The sequence below is a fragment of the Pleurodeles waltl genome, chromosome 3_1, assembly GCF_031143425.1.
Source record: "Pleurodeles waltl isolate 20211129_DDA chromosome 3_1, aPleWal1.hap1.20221129, whole genome shotgun sequence".
Lineage (NCBI taxonomy): Eukaryota > Metazoa > Chordata > Amphibia > Caudata > Salamandridae > Pleurodeles > Pleurodeles waltl.
In genome coordinates, this window is record NC_090440.1 from 1,639,062,549 (window position 1) to 1,639,084,290 (window position 21,742).

The 21,742-nt window shown below is 42.5% G+C and overlaps 1 protein-coding gene across 2 annotated transcripts in view; it reads right to left on the reverse strand.

The window, feature by feature from the left end:
* TLK1 (tousled like kinase 1) overlaps window positions 1-21,742 on the reverse strand; it is a 618,148-nt gene that overhangs the window by 455,908 nt on the left and 140,498 nt on the right. The window contains exons 5-7 of one of the 2 annotated variants that reach the window (XM_069225320.1): window positions 17,705-17,751; window positions 12,466-12,573; window positions 1,857-1,946 (exon numbers count right to left, since the gene is read on the reverse strand). In XM_069225320.1, the coding sequence (XP_069081421.1) occupies window positions 1,857-1,946; window positions 12,466-12,573; window positions 17,705-17,751 (245 nt within the window). The remainder of the gene's footprint in view (window positions 1-1,856; window positions 1,947-12,465; window positions 12,574-17,704; window positions 17,752-21,742) is intronic. The other variant, XM_069225321.1, reaches the window with a different exon arrangement.

The following is a 21,742-nucleotide window of genomic DNA, read 5'->3' on the forward strand; positions in this document are numbered from 1 at the left end:
ATAACCCTAACCCTAGTGGCCTAATTCCTTCCAAACAAGGAGGAGGAATTTTAAAAAGTAGTCTCCACTTCAGCTCGTCCACCTTAAGGGTGGTACTGACATGAAGTGGGCACTCTTCCTAATCTGCCTAATTTACCCACCTGTACTGCCACCATAAATGGGGTCAGGTCAGGAGGAGGTTGGTCATCACCACCAATTAGAGAGACCGGAGTCTCATTACAAAGGAGACTAGGCGTTTGAGGCTTCCACCCCTGGAATGTCCATCCTGCCTGGCTGGGGTGATAACCCACCCGCCCAGTGCAGGCTTTTTACTCTGGCCCTTGAGAGCGTTGGCTCGCATCCCAGGGGGCAGAAACGACTCTAGGGTGGCTGAATTGGTCAGTCACATAAACAACTCTTATGGTGGCTGAACTGGTCAGTCAACCCACTAGTAGCTTGTAGGTTTTCAGGGGGGGAAACCTCTAAGGTGCCCTCTGGGTGCACGTATTAATACATTCATCACTCCTGTACGAGTTTATTAAATATGAGATGTTTGATACCAAACATCCCTACATTCAGAGAAGCAGTCATGTAGCTGGGGACTCATGGTAACCAGTGGCCAAAACATGTGTTCAAAATGGCTTTCCTGGACACTTACTATATCTCAGAATCGACTAAGACATAGCAGGGGGATATTTGCTCCTGCAGATATACCCTCATATGTAATATAATGCACCCTGCATTGGGGCTGTAAGGCTTACTACAAAAGGTGACTTACATATATTGCATGCAGTGTTTAAGGGAAATGTCACACAGGCTGTGTGCCATGTCATGTTTTCATTTTTAGCTGTACCAAGACATGCAGCCTGCAATGGCAGTCTGCCTGTGCTAGCTGAAGGGTCCTTCAGGGTGGTAGAATGCATGCTGCAGCCCTTGGGGACTCTTTGGTACCCATGCCCTAGGTAGCAGGAGGTACCATTTACTAGGGACTTACAGGGATGCCAAGTGGGGAACAATTGCACAGTTTTAGGGAAGGATTTGACAGTGGGGACCTGGTTAGCACCAACTAAGTGAACTTTCAGTAAAAACTGCATCAATTACCAGGCGAAACATGGGGGTGACCATATCAAAAAGGGGCAGTTTTCTACAAGACCTTTCAGCAAAATCAATGTAATACATTTATTGTAATACTTATTCACACCGAAGGTTAAACATTTCTCCTAGATGCTTATTTTAATAAGGAGGACTGAATCCGCATTCTGTAAAACACAGAAGACATCTACTTACGTGCAATGGCGCATGAAACTAAGGAGAGTGGTAGCAAGGAAGAAAGTTGACCATTTAATAAAAGATATTTCAAGCAGTCAGTGCTTGTCTTTCTGTATGGTACGCCACACAGAGGTCACAGAGCTTTAATACCGGTTTCAATAAAACTCTGGATACCATCTACTCAGGGGATGGACTAGGTTAATGGTTAAAGAGGTACTTAAGCATCATTGCTGGGTAAGATCAACTACTTGTTTATCTACTGACTACCCCTGAAACAAAACTTTGTGAATAAATAGAGGGCTAAATAGGGCAGGGTTAGACTTTCCAAAATATTGGAAAGAAACCAGATGCACTCTGAAGTCCAATTTGATGCATATTTCTTGAGCAAGTGGGTAGTGTCAAATTTTATGTGTCAACACAATGGTTGGCGATAGCTATTCATTCACAGTAGTTTTGTGTCCCCTATTTGCTAACGTGGGCAACGAACAAAGAATCAAAAAAGATAAAAAAAAGCATACACATTTATAACCACAATAGTGCAGAAGAATAAGACAAACAAAATACTATGAAACACTGCCCATGACTGCATTACACAGGAAAACATTTACCTGAATCACTTTAAATGATAACTGTTTTGGTTGCGTCGCAGTGTGGTCCGAAAACACTAATGCTGTAGGAGAAGGGCTATTTTGTGTGACCTAAAACAAATATTTGAAATAGTTACAAATCAAGCTTTACAAAGCTATTTAGTTCCAGTTAGGATAAACAATGGCAAATTTGGGTTACCCACGTTCTATGCTCTTTGGACTTGCACTGAACAATTTATTGACTTACAAATCTTGTAGCGGCATTAATCTTGAAGCATTAAAGTCATGTAGATTAATATCCTCAAACCGAGCACAAAGAAACACAACAAAGCACCAAAGATATAGGGCCCCATCGAACGTTCACTCTTAATTATGATTCGACCAGTAACAGGAGGTACAGGTTAAACTAGGATTGTGTGTAATGTAGCAATCCATGCAGAAACATCAACACAGATTTCCACATTATTCCTCATTTTGAGGTTTTAAAAGTGTTACAACGTTAACTAACCTGGAATTCTCACAACTCAGAAGTACCAACAGCCTTGACACTAGCAGCTTTTAGCTTCTGACCAGTGCTCCCTCATGACTCACAATCAGACTACACAGGATAAAGTACCTTTCAACTGCTTATTATCAGTTTGCATGAAGCTATCAAAGAGGTCCATGAGAACAAACAGTTTGAGGTGGTAAATAAAACCCTCATGTCATAAAACGTCTAGTAACAGACCTAGATAAAACTATATCCGTACTGACTGATAATCAAGTCCCCAGACTCCCTCCATTACAAAAGCATAACTGGATCATGCCATTTACTTACTATGTGGATAACTTAATGAATGTTGCAGAAAAAGATTGAGTCAGAATAAATGTAATTTAACAGTAAGCATCAATGGTGTTAGGTTATTTTCATTTTAAGTGAACCTTATTCCACAGACCAAATGCTAGAGTGGGTAGAAGAGCATGAACGTGGAAGTCCAACTAGGCTCCGTGCTAAAAATGACAAAGTCTGGGTAAATTCCACATGTTTCTGAATATGACCCAGAGAGCAAAGCATACAAAAAGCAGTTTTTTTTTTTTTGCTCTGGTGGATAGAGCAACTTAAGTCTCATGAGGCTGAGCCCACCCCTTAAGTGATATGTATTTTAATTTTAAGAGGTTATTTATCTACCAAAATTAGTCTTTACTGCTTTCGTTGGGCCAAGTCTATCATACCACATACAGACTGGCTTTACCTAAGATATGTTCCTTTCTCCATCAAGACATTAAATCTGCTACTCGCTCCTTACCACTCTTACTTTTTTTTACTGCCATTTTTATTTTGGTCCTTATATTTTGGGAACCTCTCCCCACCGGAAATTGTATTATTTTATCTTATAATCTTAGTTTCAGGCACCCTATTCCTATTTTATTCACTGCATTTCCTTGTTTAGTTTGCGTTCTCTTATTTTCTTGCCAGCAGCAGTCTTCAAACGCCACACAGAGGGAACTATGCTTCACTTTTACTAATGTTACCCGCCCTTTCTCTCATGCTGCACATCTCTCCTTAAATAAGTAGGCATGTGCCTAGGATTGTTGCAGTACCTTGGCAACAGCTCTGCCCACAGCTTCCATTTTGTCCTAAATGGCTATTTAGCTGGGAGGCCAGGGCGGGCACGAAGCAGGCCAACCTGTCTGTTTCCGTCAGCCGTGTGCCTCAACTTTACGCTATGGCAGCTGCTAGACTTTAATGGTCAAGTAGCCCTCAACCCCTCCCCTTGTGGGTACTGTGAATGGGACAAGCTAGGATCTCTTCGGCACTACTCTGCAACCACATGTATCCCTCATTTTGTCTCACTGCCTCCACTCTCTTCCAGAGGGCTGTACTACTAACACCCCCCAGAGTGCCTACAATCTCTCCTTTATTGTCTTCTCAACACTAGTTCTTCGCTAAGATACAAAAACAAACTTCATTACTTTCTTTGGACCAAAAACATTTATTGTTTTTTCTTAAGGAAATTTAAGTTTGAGACACCTGGCCTGCTGCAATTTTCTTTTCTATTCAAAAGAAAACATGAATACCACGCTTTTAGACCTGTACGTGAAGTGGCCATGATTTTCCACAACTGGCTATCCACATCATACACATCTTCGAGCTCGCTATCCCTGGCTGAAACACAGGTATGTAACACTACATCTCCAGCAACACAAAAAGATGACGGACAGAGTGCTGAACAATGCAAGCACTCACCCAGAGTCACAGATCTGGGTTTAATCCATCGTTCTTTTGCTCACCAGGTCACCCCAGTTTGGACCCAGGCATATGCAAATCAGTCTTGACCCTGTTCCTCATGGGAACAGCCCAGCCCGAACTGCCAGGCCAGGTCCTCCCTGGACTGGAAAACAAGCATCCTGGGATCGGTCTCAGGGTATCACCCTTCATCAGCCATGCTAGCTAGAATCCAGTGGCACAGTGAGGCACGTCTGAGCATACCCTTCCCACTGCGGACAACTTTAGCAACACAAAAGGATGACTGACACCTACATCTTTCCCATGACTTACTTTTCATTTACCAACTACCGGGCCCCACTATCAGTTTCTGTTTCTCCCTAAGCAACTTTCTCACCCACTAGTTTTGGCACGTTCCTGGATCATTATGGGATTTGTAGTTTGAGAGTGTAGATTTGTGGTGAAACTTGGATTACATTGTATGTGAGATATGAGGCTATGTACCCTTAATTTATGGATCATTAAGTAAGTTTTCAATGTTTTGTCATCTGTCAGAGAATTATTTCGACTTTGTGCTTGCCATGTTGTTTTGATGAGCTGAATTTCATTGCCGGTTCACATAACATAATTGGTTGTAAAACAAATTTAGATTGACTGTGTTTAAACAAAAAATTCTCTGAGTTATTCTTTGGTGTACAGGAGTAAACATGCAAATTATGGGTGGCCTATGGCTAAACAGGAAACTGCCTTAGTGTGAATTTAAACAATTACAAGTGCTGCAAAGGTGGTGGTTCTGCTTCTACTGACTGAGATGGTTGTAATTTTAATTCCTTGCTTTCCTCTCTTTTTAGCTTGAGCCCACAAGATTTTGAGTGTTTGAGTGTTTATTTGTTTGAGTTCTTTCCAAAGCTCTTCCTGCTAGCACACTGTATTGCTTTCATTCACAATTGCTTTCTGCTGATTATGTAACTAGTTTGTTCTGACACCTACGGATGACATTAGGTCAGAAAGGGCGAATCAATATTTATGTAGTGGGTTAATGTTAAGATGGTTGGGCTGTATAATATTTTAGACTACTGCAGTACGATCTATTGAAATTATTATCCTCACACCATGCAGACTTTGAAGTTTGCATCATCATCTATACTGAAATAGGCTATATAAACCCCTTGATTTAGGAGTGAGCCAGAGAGACTCAGACTTTGGTTCTTTTTCCAAAGATGCTGTCTGATTCTCTATTGATTTGCTGCACCTTTGGTAGTTAGAAGTCAATTTCTATGAAGGATGTCAGTTACAGGAATAATGCACTGATAAGTAGTCTGCTTTTTCCGATCCTATGTATTTGACTGATTTAATGTTAATGAGACTGCTGCTACATTTACTTATTCATATGTGTATTGCACTTCACATTTTACTAAACCTTCATGATTTTTCCAAATTTCTGATCTCACACTCCCTTTCGGAGTCAATCCTTTCTTATCAACTCGATTTTAAAATAGTGTTTTGAATCCTGTCTCTAGGGACACATTACTTCATAGATTTGAGGCACCTGCCACTGCAATTTAGGCACCAGAGAGTACATTATCTAAGCAATAACACACCACACTTCGTTCTTCTGGGGCTACTGGCATTGTCCACATTTGGTATAAATCTTTCCAGGCCAAGCATACTTAAGCTGTTCATCTGCCAAAGTTTGTCACAATTTGCACCTTTCATAAGGTATGGATCAGAGCTCCTCCCTTAGCTGCACCTTGTTTATTATCTAGGTGACCACCACTTGCTAATTTGATCCACTACTGTGGTCTTCATTTTAAGTCATGTCCTGACAAGAGGCACATTATACTTTAAGCTAATGGAGTATGAAGGTCCAGAATCCAACCTCCACTCCTGATCATCAACATGGTCATCTGGATATCATAAAACTGGCTCAAGGTTAACTAGGACCAAATAAAGGTCCTGACTGTCCATTGTCACCATCCACCGAGTCAACAACTCTCATTCCTCCAGACTATCAGAAATACAGGTTGCTTTTTTGACCGTTCCGTAACTGTCACCATCAAAAATGAGAAAAGTAGACACTGCAGGCAATGCCTTTGCAAAACCCCAACTTTTCTTCCCAAGAACTGCTGTATAACAGTAGATCATTCTGTTGTGCTAGTTCATCCAAATTATGCAAACTACTATCTTGGCCGCCATTGCCTTAGCTTAATTCAAATTGCCTAGCGCTAAGGAGTGAAGAAAGAAGACGAGAGGTGAGAGAAAAAGGGAAGGGAGGGATGGGAGGACAGGGGAGAAAAGGGAAAATAGGGAGAAAAGGGGGAGAGACAGCACAGAAGTAAGAAGAATACAAAAGGTTTTAAAAGGTTTCATGGGTCTCTGAAGGAGATCCGGGAACCACCACTGTCTCGGCTACTCTGGTGCAATGAGGATCATTGTGGCTGATGTCATCGAGAGTTTGAGATGGACTGCTGGGATCAGTGGAATTGGTGGAAAGGTGTACAGAAATTTGTTGGACCAGTCTATCCACAGAGCATTCTCCAGCGATTCTGGGTGGTAGGACCTGGCGGCGAAGTCGCAGCATTTCCTGTTTTCTTCTTTGGCGAATAGGTCGATAGAAGGTGTGCCCCACAAACGGAAAATGTCTCGAGTGACTTCTTCGTTGAGCACCCACTCGTAATTCTCTTCTAGCACTCTGCTGAGGGCATCCGCTTGCATGTTCTGAACCCCTGGAAGATGGGTTGCCACTATGTTCAATTTCCTGGCCATGAGCCAGTGCCATATTGTCTGGGATTCTTGAGACAAGATTCTGGATCTGGTGCCCCCCTGCTTCTTCAGATAGAACATAGTGGTGGTATTGTCTGTCTGCACCTGCAAGTTGTTGGATGTGATTGAGGGTAGAAATGCCTAGAGAGCTAGGTGTACCGCTCGTAGCTCTAGGAGATTGATGTAGTATAATGATTCCTTGCATGTCCATCGACCTTGTATTTGAAGGTGATCCATATGACCTCCCTTCCGAGGAGAGAGGTATCTGTCACAATAGTCTGCATTGGAGGCTGTGCCCGGAATGGCATCCCCTTTAGTAGATTGGTTGGAGACCACCACCAAGTCAGAGGTCTGATTGCATGGGTGGATAGGCATATTCGATCCTCCCAGTTCCCCGACAACTGATTCCATTGGTCCTCTAGGCATTCCTGAAGCAGACGCATGTGGAGGCGAGCGTTGGGTGTCAGATAAATGCAGGGTGCCATGGATCTGAGAAGTGAGGATACCGTTCACACTGTTGGGTAACGCATCGATCGGAGATCCTGACACTTCCAGAGAATAGATAATCGTTGTTCCTCCGAAGGACACACTTGCCTGCAGTGTGTCTATGGTAGCTCCTAAGTAATGTAACTTCTGGAAGGCACTGTCGTTGACTTGTGAAAGTTGATATGAAGACCCAGTTGGTACAGGAGGTCGCAGGTCATATGGAAGTGCAGTTTTGCTTCTGCACAAGTGGACGCTTTGATGAACCAGTCGTCGAGATACGGGTATACGAAAAATCATTTTCTCCGGAGGTGAGCTGCCACCACTGCCATGCACTTGGAAAAGGTTCTGGGTGCAGACTTGAGACCGAATGGTAGGACCGTGTATTGGAAGTGATCTTGACCTACCACAAACTTCAGGAATTTCCGATGTTTCTTCGCAATGGGGATGTGGAAATACGCATCGTGTAGATCCACTGAGCAAAGCCAGTCTCCTTGCTGAATCGGAGGATATATCTGGTGTAAGGATAGCATCCTGAACTTTTCCTTTTGGATCCATTTGTTGGCAATTTTGAAGTCTAGAATAGGCCTGAATTTGTGCTTGTCCTTTGGGATGAGAAAGTATTTTGAGTAAATACCCTTCCCCCATTGGTTGAGGGGAACCCATTCTACTGCTCTCTTTTCGAGGAGGATGGAAACTTCTGACTTTAGGAGATCGAGGTGTGCAGTTGAGGGTTTTGTCGGTATAGCCGGAGGTGGTGTGGAAAACCTGAGACAATATCCATTCTGTACAATGTCTAAGACCCAAGCATCTGTTGTAATTTTTTGCCACTCTACCAGACAATTGGTGACGCTTCCCCCCCCCCACCGGAGTGGTTAACAAAGTTGGGGGGAGGAAATTCTGAGGGCTTTGAGGTAGTAGGCTGTCGGGTGCTCTGAGTGGACTGATGGGTCGATCATCCTCTCTGTACCTTACGCTGGTGCTGGTAGGGTCGCTGGTACTGCTGGTGAGGCCTCGTAGGGGCCCATTGAAGGACTTGAACCCTCTGCGTGGTATGGCGGCGATGCAAAGGACGGAAGGACCTACGTTGCTCTTTAGGTTTGTCCAATTCTACTGCTTTCAATGTGTCCACCTCAGCTTTCATCCTTGCCATTTCATCATCTGCATGTGAACCGAATAATGTTGATCCTGAAAATGGCAGATTCATCATTCTTTGCTGCGCATCAGACTTTAATGACATGAGCCGCAGCCATGAATGTCTTTTCAGTGTCACACTATGGCAGTAAGAAAGTGCTGAAAGCAAAGACGCGTCCACTGTCGCGCTTATGATTTGGTTGGAGACCATAGCACCTTCTTTAGCTATTCTAAAAAGATGGTCTGCGAACTGCAAGATGGAATCGCACAAAGATCTATCGTACCTGCCCAAAAGGGCTGTGGCGCTTGCAGTTTTCATAGATGACGCAGCCGAGCCGCAGACTTTACGGCCTGTCGAGTCCAATCGTTTTCTCTCCTTATCTGGAGGAGAGGTGGAAGATGAAGAGGTTGCATGAGCTTTGCGAGCCTCCAAAATAATTACAGAGTCCGGTGGCGGATCAGAGCGTAAAAAAGACCGGATCTTGCTCCGGAGGACGGTACTTTTTCTGCAGTCTAGACAGTGCAGGTCTTGTCGTAGCCGGTGTTAGGAAAACCTCCATAGCGGGCTCCAAGAGGCCAGGCAATAGGGGTAGTAATGGTCTGGCAGCTGTACGCTGTTGTAGGGTTTCGAAGATAACGGACGCCGATGGCGTAGGAGTGACCATCGGTATATTTAGTTCAGACGCACCTCGGACCAGTACTTCATGGAAGGTGTTAATGTCATCCACCGGTGAGGACCGGGGAGGAGAAGAGTCCGATAACGTAGGGGAGTAGTCTCTGGTGGAAGACCAAGACTCCCTCTCATGCTCCCTTGAACTTGATCTGCGCCTAGATCTGCGGTGCGATCTTGATTGGGATGAGTCATGGCCATGGCGTGAACGGTGGCGCGATGTAGTGCGCGGTCTAGATGGTATATTAGCCAGTACTTGAGGCACCGGAAGCGGTGCTGGTTGTGGTAACTCTTGACCCGTTGCCTGGGGTGACGTTGCTGGTAGATCTGGAGGAGGAGAAACATGCGAAGAAGGACGAGAAGAAGGTGACGAAGGAAGCAGCACTACTGGGGAAGAGCGTTCTGATGACGAATAAATTCCCTGCCTCTTGTGGCTCCTCTACGTAGATGGTCTTCTCGATGTCGACCTCCCTCTTCGTCTCGACGCTGTGCGGGGTGTCAACCCATGACGTCTACATCGACCTCTCGACGTAGACTCAGACAACACCGATATGCTTCTCGATGTCGTGCGCCTTGGGGTCTTCGACGTCTTACGGTGCCTTGAAGTCGAATGGTGACTTCTATACGACGTCAAGCCGGACTTCGACGGCGAACATGTTGGCGCCGTAACTCCTCTCGACAACGACCGGGACCGATGTTGTTTTCGCCCTGAAGAGCGTCTCTCTGACCTTCCACGACCACTGGTGGCTGAGGTATGAGCCCTGGTGGAAGACTGAACTTCTCCTCGCTCAGAGGTCCCACTGGTTCCTTGGCGTCTTCTCTCTGCTCTCTCCTGAAGGCGAATCTTCTCTCTGCCACGTAATGTGCGCCTGGAGAATGTCTTGCAGATGTTGCAGGAGGCAGGAATATGTGATGAAGGCAGACAAATACAGACCTCATGAGGGTCTGTTTTGGCCTTCTTTCTGCCACATTTTGGGCATTTTTTAAACAAGGAAGACATTTTGAGTCAAAAAAGCCTTAAACTTCTGTCAGAAAACTTCCAAATCTAGTAGAGAAAGATAAAAGACGTTGAATTAAGCCTTTTTTCTCAAAGTTTCTCTATATTTTTGAAGGAAAAACCCTAAAAAGGTCGAGCTCAATGCTCCAGGGTCCTGTCAGCAGGTGCCGGAAAAAAGAACTGAGGTAACAGCCTCTCTCTAAGCATGATGGGATACTGGAGGGCCGGCTGTTCTTAAAGGCACAGTATCTTTTTTCTTCATTACTAATGGCAGCCTATGGGCTACACTGCTTTGCACTCCTTCTTAGGGGTTTTTGTGAAAAAAAAAGTTTTTGAAAGAAATTTGTCTGAAAAATGGCTTTCATTTGTCAAGCCTTTTAGTGCTTTTACTTCAAGGACAATCTGAAAGAAGAAGCTTGCACACTGTAGTCCTTCCTATAGGCTGCATGGGAACATTCTTAAGTGTCTTGGCAAGCCTTTCTGAAGTAAAGCGAACAGGGACACTTAAGAAGTTATATTGGAAAAAGTGCTCCGGGGTCCCCGCAGGGGGGTGGGGAATTATTCTACGCTTATGACTATACATGGAAATCCCCTACGAGAGAACCACAAACTTGCAAAATGCAATTAATCCTAATAGAAATGTGATCTGATGCACTGATGGCTAAGTAGTAGCACCATTTTATTGGAGGTGCAACCCATCATCATTAATGGAAGTGTATGTAAAAAATGAATATGTTGTTGCTTGAATAGCTTTGGTTAAACCAGCCATCTGTGGCATTGTCCCATGGACTTGTACTCCTAGATACCAAAAGCTTGTGTTGTGGCATCTTATTTGCCTAGCTAGTTCTGGCATGCGTTTGCTATAGTCACTTGTGTCCATGGGGCAAACACAGGTTGTCCACGCCCTCAATTAATTTTCAGGTCAGAGACCCAATTGTCTTTTTAGTTTGGTCACTAGAGGTTCATACTAACACCCTTAAGATCTATCAAAAGGGACCTGAGCATGTAAAAATATGCTGCATCCCTTGCATCTCTCATCCATTCTCAGCCCCCATGTTGCGAGAAGCCCGGCTGCTACAGCAAATGCCATGGACTACAAGAGGTATATACCAGTTTGTGCTTCTATCAATTCTACAGGCTTCTGAGATCACAAGTCTGGTGTGCAGTCAAGATGTCCGTTCAAATAGTCACTGAGTGATTACTACTCCAAGCACCATATGTCTGCATAATGCCCTCATGTAGTTACATCTCACTGAATCAAAGGCTTTCTCTAGATCAAGTGAGATCACTGCTGGTGGCAGTGCCTAAGTGGCTTTAGATCCATTACTGGAAATAATCTCCTAATGTTAGCTGCTGCACTTCTTCCTGCAACAAACCCTATCAGATAGACCATACAAGGAATATGATACTAAACAAGATTCATAACAAATTTAGCTTAGATTTTTGCTCTCTAGATTAGGCATAGAGAAGACAAAAGTCAGACAGGCCCATCATTTTTATGTTCAGTTTCTTGGGAATGGGTGTTATCAAAGCTTTTCTAGTGGACGGGATAATCTTTTTCTGTGAAATGTGGTGTTATTTTTGTGTGAGGCGTTTAGAAATCAGTATATTAGCAATCACTTGCTGTATTTTGTTTTTTTCTTTTTTTGCCGATGGGAGCCCCTAATGCTACTAGTTCTTCTTGTGGGAGTGCCTGAAATCTGGCTTTTTGTAAGTTATGTTTCAAAGCTTAGTCTCAAATGGAGTGATGTTATAAAGTGAGTTCCTGGCTTATTGTGCAGTTTGTGTATTCTATCTCCCCCGCTTCTCTGTCACCAAGGATGGGGGTGTGCCTCTCCTCACTTTTGGTGAACAGAAGTCTCCAGGTTTCATCTCTTTCTGTGAGGGCATCATGTACTCTATGTAAACCAAATTTTCGAGCCTATTTAGGGCATGTAATATTCTTTTTGAACAGGGAGAATATTTTTTTTCTGACGTGTATCCACACTGTCCATCCCACTCAGATTCCTCAATTCTGTTCAAGAGTTTTCATTTTTAGTTAAGAGTCGACATAAGCTATGGGTGGTTCATACAGTGTCCTCTTGTGACTACCTAAAAGAGCATTCTGTCAAACAGTGTGAGGCTGTACCCTCATTTTCAGAGAAATGTGCGTCAGTTTAAGTTGCAAAGGAGTCTTTATACACTATGTCATCCTAAATGTTTGGCTGTAGATTTTAAATATGTTTCTATGATAACTCAGCAGTTAAGTTTATCATCCTATATATGTTATTCTACTCAACTGTGAGAAATATATATAAATATGGCATATATAAATGTAAATATTACATATTTGTGTGTCGAATGTTTCATTTCAAGTGAAACAAAACTGATAACTTACAGAGGAGGAAGGTGTGGAATGTGAATGTGAATTCTGGGGAGAACGAACAGCAGGCGGTAAGCTTCTTACTGTGCTAGAACCATTTCCACCTTGATTTCCAGCTTGGTACTGGGAGAAGAAGTACAGAAATGCAAACATTAACACATATTTATAAGAAATATTTAACATCCTTTGCACTCAACTTAGATTTTCCAGAGTTTTTACAAACTATTGACTCATGGGTCGCTTTCAAATTGATCATATCATCATTGGGGACTTTAACATTACATGCAACCCTAATCTTGGCTTTACTGACTATGGGAGTCACTGAGCCACACTCCTTACAAGCACTCACGAAGCTCCTTGATACTTTTCATCTCTCTGATGCTTGCCGCACTCGACACCCATACACAAAGGATTATACCTTCTGTTTGGCCCCACATAATGTTTGGACCTGCATAGACCACTGGCACTTCTTTCCATAGGTGTTCCTATGGCTCTCTGATATACCAGTCAGGGTTTATCCCTTTTTGCACGCTATCTGATGAAATTGGTGATCCCTTGATGATTCAGAGACCTAATTAAATGGTTATATGCAGCCCCACTTGCATGTCTGCGGATTAATGGCATGCTCTCAGAGTTGTTCTTAACACGAGGCAACCCCCAAGGCTGCCCTCTTTTCTCCCTCTTATTCATCATTGCTATGGATACTCTTGTCCGTCACTGTCTAGGATGCCATTTAAATCAAGGTCTTTAGGTTCCATCGCCGTCCATTGTTAGCCTCACTTTATGCGTACGTCATATTTGTTGGGGGACCTGCAGTTAAACCCCCACCCCCCTCTGACTTGTCCATTAATTGGAATAAGTAGGAACTCTTTCCATTGACAGAAGCAGTGATCTCTTGTTCTGTTAATTACCCCGTGCAATGGTGCGAGGATTCAGAGTTATCTTGTCATTTACCAAAAAAAAAAAAAAAAAAAGACTGTTCCAAAGTTGATCAGCACAACTATGGCCCAGCAGTTGAAACTCTTGACCAAGCTGAACATTGGATTAAGCTACCCTGTCCATGGCGTGGCGGACTGCCATAATTACAACGGTGGTTCTCCCAAGGTTTCTAAACTTGTTTCTAAATATCCCTATTGCCCTGACGAATGGATTTTTTTTTTTTTTTTTACACTCTCCGCAGCCTGCTTACAAAACTCATATGGGCAGGCCTTCACCCCTGTATACTCTGGGTCACAATAATGCTTCCTTATGACAGTGGCAGTTTTGGAGTCCCTGACATGCATCTTTATTATTTATAGTCATACAGGCACATTGTGCTTACTTTTGGTACCACCCTTGAAGCTAGAATCCCAATTTCTTAAGCCAGAATTGACAAAGGTCCTTCCTTTATCCCACTCTACCTTACTACTTCAGGGATTACCTTGAAACCCAGCGGAGATACAAGCACTACACTGCCTGCTGGTTATGGAACAAAGGACTTTTGCTTCTTAGGATACAATTCCTTATATTCCCCACATATCTCTGTTCTCAACTTCCCTTGGCTCCGACTTATTCTAGAGAGATTGACTCAGCGCTCACTTACTGCACATCAGATACAAACTGTGGGTGACATGTATGTTTATGCCACTTTGCAAACCGTTTCCTACCTGACAGAGGAACAAAATAGTTCCCACATGGACAGAGTCATACTTCACCGTTTACACAGCACGATGCTCGCTGTTTTGCCTGCTTAACCACAGGAACCAAAAGAGTCCTCCCTCTTTCATTAACGCTGCTTCTGACAACCCCCACCTTATACCTGATTAGATCATACCTCTTTACAGGTGAGACATAATGGAGAGGAGAAGTCAAGGGCTGCTTGGAAAAGAGCTGGGGCACCCCATCTCTGATAATATATGATATTATGCCAGCGCACAGACTAAGCTGAATTCAAATAAACAGTACCATAAATTATTACATTATAAAAATTTACATTGTGCTTCAACAACCCCTAAATTACTAGCTAATCTAGATCCTTCCAGATCACATCACTGCTCTAAATGCTCAGCAGACCATGCCAAGTTTGCACACTTATCTTGGAACTGAGCCAGGATCCACACATTCTGGGAGGCAATTCATTCCATTTTAACTCGCATGTCAGAGCAAGTGCTTACTCCTGACCCGCTTCTGCCACTGCTTGGGTATCTTAAGCCCCTGCCTTTGGGCATCAGAGGTTTTTTTCTTGCCTTTGTGCATAAGATGTTTTCTTATACCTCACACTGTTACTGCCTAACCAGGCTGCCCTCCAGTGCGGCATCGACACCCTCCCCACTGTGGCAGCCTGACTGCAAGATATGACTTATTGCAATACCACCAGTGAAATCTATGCCTCTTTGCAACCTACATCTTCAAGGTCAAAGTACATATAGCAGCCACTCAAACTATCTCTTAACAATGACTCACACTACTGAAGATAGCAGGGAAGAGGTTTCTTCATCCCCATGATGAGGATGTTTATTTTTCCTTTGTTCTTCATGTATTTCCCTTTGCTGTCTTACCACCACAACCTTTATCCACTCTTTGTCCCCATCTCCTCTCCCACACACTCTGAAATCCTCTGTTATTCTCCCTCCACCTTCACTTTATCGCCCCCTGTTTCCCTTTTATTTTTCCTCTCTAGCTTCCCGAGTCACTAGTATGTTGTACTTTTTTGAAATGTCGTTGATGGTCCTTATATTTTCAATTTTGTAGCCTCTGTACTTTGTTTTCTAATAAATGCTTTAAATAACGTTTTTTTTCAATAAAAAAAATATATATATATTTAACATCTACAGCTTAAAAGCCAAGTGCTCACAATTTGTTGCTAGCTATCAAGAAGTTACAAAAATAACCATGTAGAGCAGCTAGAGGAAAGGTTTAAAAAAAAAAAAAAATAATAATAAAATAAAACAACAGCAAGACCTGAACAGAGGCCCATCAAATATTGAAAAAGCACCAATACAGTGAAAGAAACTGAAGAATGACAGAAGAAAATAATAATTTCATCTGAAGGCAACTTTGAACCCTTTTGGTTCCTAAAACCGACCCCAGAAAACTGATGTTCTAGGGTGGGTCTCATGATACTTGGTTACCATTATAGTAAATGTGCAACGTGTGATCAGAATACTTTCATAAACACTTCTGTGCAAGAAGCCCTGAAACTAATCATCCAGACTTGTACAGACATACGTGTTACGTATTTGCAGGTGTCAGTTTATAGTAGGAAGGCTTTTGGCTAATGCAGCTCGTTCAATAGACACCCGAGTTGTTAACATTGTTTATAGTAAGTGAAGGAGTTAGAAATATACATTCTTACAGTGGTGTTTATATTACCCACTATTAAGAAGGTGTACCTTTCTTAGGGGCTTTGGATTTAGTTCTGGCCCAAGCATACACCGTTCTGTGAAATTAAATAACCAGAAATGTAACACTTTTACTGACCCTTCTCATAACTGTAATACAACTTCCTCTTTCAGCAACACAGTTTAGGGATACAGCACAATCTTTGTAGACTAAACGTTTACAGGCTATTTTGAAATGCGACTCGTCTCTAGTGACAGGCATCCATTCTTGTGAGATGATGTACAGCCCCCTCTGGCACCCAGTCAGATTGCCTTTGTCAACAAAAAAAACAGCTATACATATCACACTTGAACGGTCTTTCTTTGCTCCAAACCCAGAGGATGCCAAAGAATAGGCAAGATCACTGGAACATTCTTCCACAGTAACAGCTAAGATTCTTGGAGCTGGATATTCTACACCACCAAATAATAAAGTTAAACACATTTGACAAGCTTCCAAAAAAAAAAAAAAAATAATACGGTTTCAGAAACCAAAAGGGAGTCAATTCTTTTGCCACTTCTTGAATGAATGCTGGGGCTCCTTCTGGATAGTTTTCAATAAGCATTTACGATCTGTCTCCTCCGCAATTATCCACACCACTACAACTCCATATGCCCCTATGTTCCCAAGACCTCCAGGCTCTAACCATACCTGTACTTCCTCTCGCTCTAAATTATGTACACTTAGTGTACCAAAATATCCCCAATTCCGCCTCCACCAACAGACTAAATTTTTCACTACCCACAAATCAACTTGGGACTGTTGCCTTCTCTCTCAAATGCCCCCTAATTTAATCAGTCATTCCCTTTTCTCTAACATACTCGTTTGTAGCACCCCAAAAAAGAAACACTAAATCAAAGTAACCAGGGAGTTGGAACTGCTGTATGACTGAAGCGTCTTAAGTAGATGACTGTAGAAAATCCATAGGGTCCAGCCCACTGAACACTACCTTCTTAAGGATTCTCATAAGCATTAACTTAAGCTGATTTTTTTCAGCCATTCCTCCACGTGTTCCTAAATACAGAAAGCAAAAAACAACCCCTGTGATAATGTCACTTTTGGAGAGATAAATTCATGCATAGATTCCAAGATGTCCAGACATTCAAACATGGTCTAGCATGATCGAAACCTGGATGACCCACCCGGTCTACAATGTATGATGTAGACTGCTGCTCTTGTCTTCTAAAGATATTCAGGGAGAAGAAGCATCACTAGAAATGTGGAACACTGCATCTTACATTAAGAATTACAGCAAACGTTTAATAGTAAACACTATAATCTTGTGAATGAGGGGCATACAAACTCACAATATTACAGGAGCAAAGGAAAGGATCTCCTATTTTAGACAGAAGAACAACAGAGTATAAGATAAATACACAATATAGGACCGTCATTTATCCAGAAAGTGATTACTTTATAAGTAGAAAAAAAATCTTAAATTGGGAGATTTTGGAAATATAAGCTCAGTAATTGAAATGAGAGAATAAAATTAAATAAGAGAATATTTAAATGCAATCAAGGATGTTAAAAGTCACTCCAATGGAGCTATACTGTGCAGAAAGCTATTTGAAATGAAATGTAAAGTGTTTGGGAAAATTATGCTTTGAATAACAAGCTTTAGGAACCAATCAGTTGCAATGAATTACAAACATGAAGAATGGCAAACTAAATAATGCAGGGCTGTAGTCATCTTCCTCTGAAAACCTAATACAATCCTACCTAAAATGTACTGATGTACATGTCTATCACCATGAAACTTTCAGTTGAGATGTCTTGAAAATATGCAGCTTACCATGAAAGTTGCACATGTAGTGTGCCCAGCAATGAATGAAACACAAAGAAGTACTCAAACTAATTTTAAAGAGACATTTACAAAATGTGCATAAATACTTACATCAAAATAATCACTAATTTTGTGACTACGGCCTCCGTTGTTTTTACCTAAAATAGAAACAAACAAAAAAACACTAAATTTTTACGGTAACTGTAATAGGTAACAGATGGTTTCAAAGGAAGAAGTTACTTAACTTCAGTAACTATTGTTCTGGTGAATACTATACCTGAAGATACTTCCTGTTGATTAATCCTTGGCATCTCGATCCAAAAACCTCAAAGCTCTTTGAAGCTGAATTGGGGGTATTGGCTTCATGTCAGCGCCTAAAGGGACAACTGGTGACATCACAGAAGTAATAGACCATCCACCCCAACGCAACTGCATCTGCTTCCATCCATGTTTTTCACGCTTTCAAGGCAGGTTGTGCAATATTGATCAGATACAGTGCAGAAAAAAAAAAACTGGAACCTTATTAGACTTTCCAAGTACATCCAAACATAGGAAGTGGAGGTGGGTGGGACCAGTGAGGAATCTGCAGGTAGACAGGAATATCGACCACAAAGCTAGTTACCAAAGGTAAATAACTTTTTCTTCCGACAGACACCTTTATCTGCACATTTGTCACCTGTTCACTAGAGTCCCAAAACAATACCTTTCCAGAACGATGGCTGATGGTTAGATGAGGAAACCTTTCATCCCAGATCTGGCAAGTGGCGTCCCAGCGCACCTCAAGGTATAAACAGCAGTGTTTGTTGAACATGTGCAGGGATGAACACAATGCCGCCTTACAGATCTCTGCAATGTGAACACTCCTCCCAGGAGCAGAAGCCGAGAACATGACCCTAGTGAAATGGGCCCAGATTTCCTCAGGCAGTTTCTTTTTGGCCTTGGAAAAACACATTTTGATGCAGAGGATTATCCAAAGAGACAACATTCACTTCTGAACCGCTCTGCCCTTCCTACTGCCATAGTAGCCAACTAAGAGCTAATCATCCGACCTAAAATCCCTAGGGTAGTCGATCTTGAAACGTCTACCTACGATACAGGTGATGAAGCCTCTCCACCTTGTTCATGGAATGGTGTGGGAGAAAGAAAGATGGAAGGGTGAGACACTGACAGATGAAAAGGAGTAACAGCCTTGGGAAGAACAGCAGCTCCGATTCACAAAACCAGCTTGTAAGGGAAAAATGTGTTAAAAGCGGATAAGTACTCCGTACTTGCAACTTACTGACCCATCTCACCAAAGTCATGACAACCACAAAGACAGTCTTTATAGTCCCCAACAGTAAACAGCAACTGTGAAGCAGAACCAAAGCAGGCCCCATCAAACAAGATTTAGATCCCACTGGGGCATAACAAAGAGTCAAAGGATACAGGTTGGTCAATCGCCAGGTTGAGGAACCTCATCATAATAGAAGACTTGTATCAGGAAGGTTGGTTTCGGAGACAAAGGAACGTTGATAACAGTTGCACATTGTCTCTAAGCCAGAGAGAGTGCAAACTGGAGGACCTCCGACTATTGGACCTGCAAGGGATCTAGGTTGTTGTCCGTGTATCACACAAGAAAACTGTTCCACCTCCCACAGTGCACAGATTCCTTGGTGAGCCGGCGCCCAGACAAGATGACGTCCATCACCTCTGGCGGTAGGTGAATTAGCTTAGATGTCGGAGACTAATCTCCATGCATGAAGGTGGAGGCTCTGAAGATTGGGATGCAGAACCATTCAACCCCATGAGTTTAAGAGGAGATACACCCTGAGAGGAAGAAGAGAGCCACACAGAGAAATACTAAGAACTGCAGAAAGTCTGCATAGCACACCAGTCTCAGCCAAAGAGGGATGATGACAGTGACTTGACCCCAACGAGGTTAGTGAATCTTCCACAGAACCAGAGGAATCCAGGATCTCGGGGTGAAATGTGTAGTGAAGTGGAAAGTCCTACCACAGCTAAAAATGTTTCTCTAAAACTCCCCTCAACGAATACTAGAGGGTGCAGAACTGCTGGCACTGAGCATTTTTCAAGATGAATTACACTGGCGGAATATCCCAGAGGGCAAAGATGCCCAAGAATATCTCTGGTAGAAAGTGCCAGTCAGGCTATCAGCTCGGACATTCGGAGACATAGCTAGGTGATTGTCTATTAACGTGATCTCTTGATGATGTGCACAAGGCCACAGCCTCGAAGCATCTGTACTTGTTTACATACCACATCACAATCAAAATAAAGTAAAAGTTACTCACGTAAATGTGTTGTTCTTGTGTGTGATGCTAGATTTACTATGAATATAAGAAATTCCCCCTCGTTTTGAGAAAGAGTACCTGTCTTTCCCCCCCCAACCCCCCCATCCTCGAGGTGGATGGGTTGTGGCCTTCTTGAGAAGCAATTAGGTGAGGTTCACTTATTTAAATCAGATCCGTTTAGTGGATCTTTTTCAATATCAGGAACTACCCAGGGTCCTGTAGATTATTTTTGGGTGACCCAATTGTTACAATGAGCGCATGTTCTTTTCTGTGTATTATTTTGTGATGCTATATAAAAAAATATTTTTTTTAAAAAATGGATTTACAATTTTTTTCTTTTTTTAAACATGTGGTCATGTCTAACTTCCTCTGGTACTTCACATTTATTATTATCACAATACACTGCACATATTGCAAAATTTGTGCCCTGTGCGTTTTGAAAGCAGTAAGGGTGTGCCCATAGCGACACTAATCTACATGTATTTTTATGGCTGGCATTGCAACACATCTGTCGTCTTACCTTTTATGGCCAACAAAGAAAGAGCTTGGAGTACTACTGAGAGGAGGGCTTAGGCTCCACCCACAAGTTGGCTCCCCTAAATTACAGGATTTAATTGGGGCAAATGTATCCGCTTCCATTAAAAAAAAAAAAAAAATAGTGCTCATATTGCACTTTTTGGCCTGTGTCTAATCTTCTATTAAATACAGTAGTACTGAGTTGGTGATGGGCAAGCCAATGATGATGGCTATGGGTATGTTTCAACTTGGTTCTTGGGCACACTTTTCTCTTCCTTTTCCAGGAAATATCGAAGATTGTCAAGGTGCCCTCATTTAGGAGATACTATGCCTCCAGATTGGGTGGTAAGCTTGCCAAATTTTTTCTTTTTTTGTGTTTCTCTCCTTCTTTCAAAAGAAGTGCATTTATTATCTGTTTTCTTTGTTGTGTGTTTTTAAAGTTACAGTCTTGTACGAATACGAACGTACTAGCAATAGACTGTTACTGTGCCTTTTTGATTCCAGGTCTGGGAGATGTGCAGGAGGTCAGTGAATAATTGAGTGAGTAAAGTTTCACCATTAGATACCTGTGCGATAATATTAATTGATCGGTTTTTTGATTGCAGAAGATTGTGGACAGTCCTGAAGAAGCGCCAAGAGATCTGTTAAGACGTAAGAAGGCGTGAAACATGTTGACTTATTTAGTGGTGTCAGAAGAAGCATTCTCAACCACGGTTTGAAAAGGGTAAAGGGACATTATTTCCCTTGAACTCTTGTTGTTTTTAACCTTGACCAACATCCTCTCTTACTAAGAGAAAGAAGTTCCTGAGGAGAGTTGAGTCAATTTTATTTGTATGTTTGTTTTCACTCTTTTTTTATCTCCACTGTTTTGTTCGCTTTACACAGAAGTTTGGCCTAGTGACCCCATTGAGGGTCCCGTCAAACATTGCAGTGCCAGTCTGGTTGGGAGCAAGCCTGATGATGAGACCTGAGGGCCCTTGCTTATGATGCAATTCCATTCTAGACACCTTTGGAATCTTTATATTTGTTTTTGGAACAGTGTACCTTTTTGATTATCATGTGTTGAAGAGTGTCAGACTGAGGGGCGAGCCTTGGGACAGTACAGTGCTAGGCTGACAGCTTGGGTTCTGTCCTCCAAGAAGGAGCAGATCCAGCTGAGATAAGGCCTTTAGATGCTGATCTTGTTTAGGCCTCTCATAAGTGAGGGGTGTGAAACTCTGACAATTGTTGCAGAGAGGTCCAGGAGATTGAGGGCCACTTTATTATCTTTGTCCAGGAACAGGCGATATTGTCTGAAGCAGTTAGGAGTGTTGTTTCCAAACTGTCGGTGGATCTGAGCTAT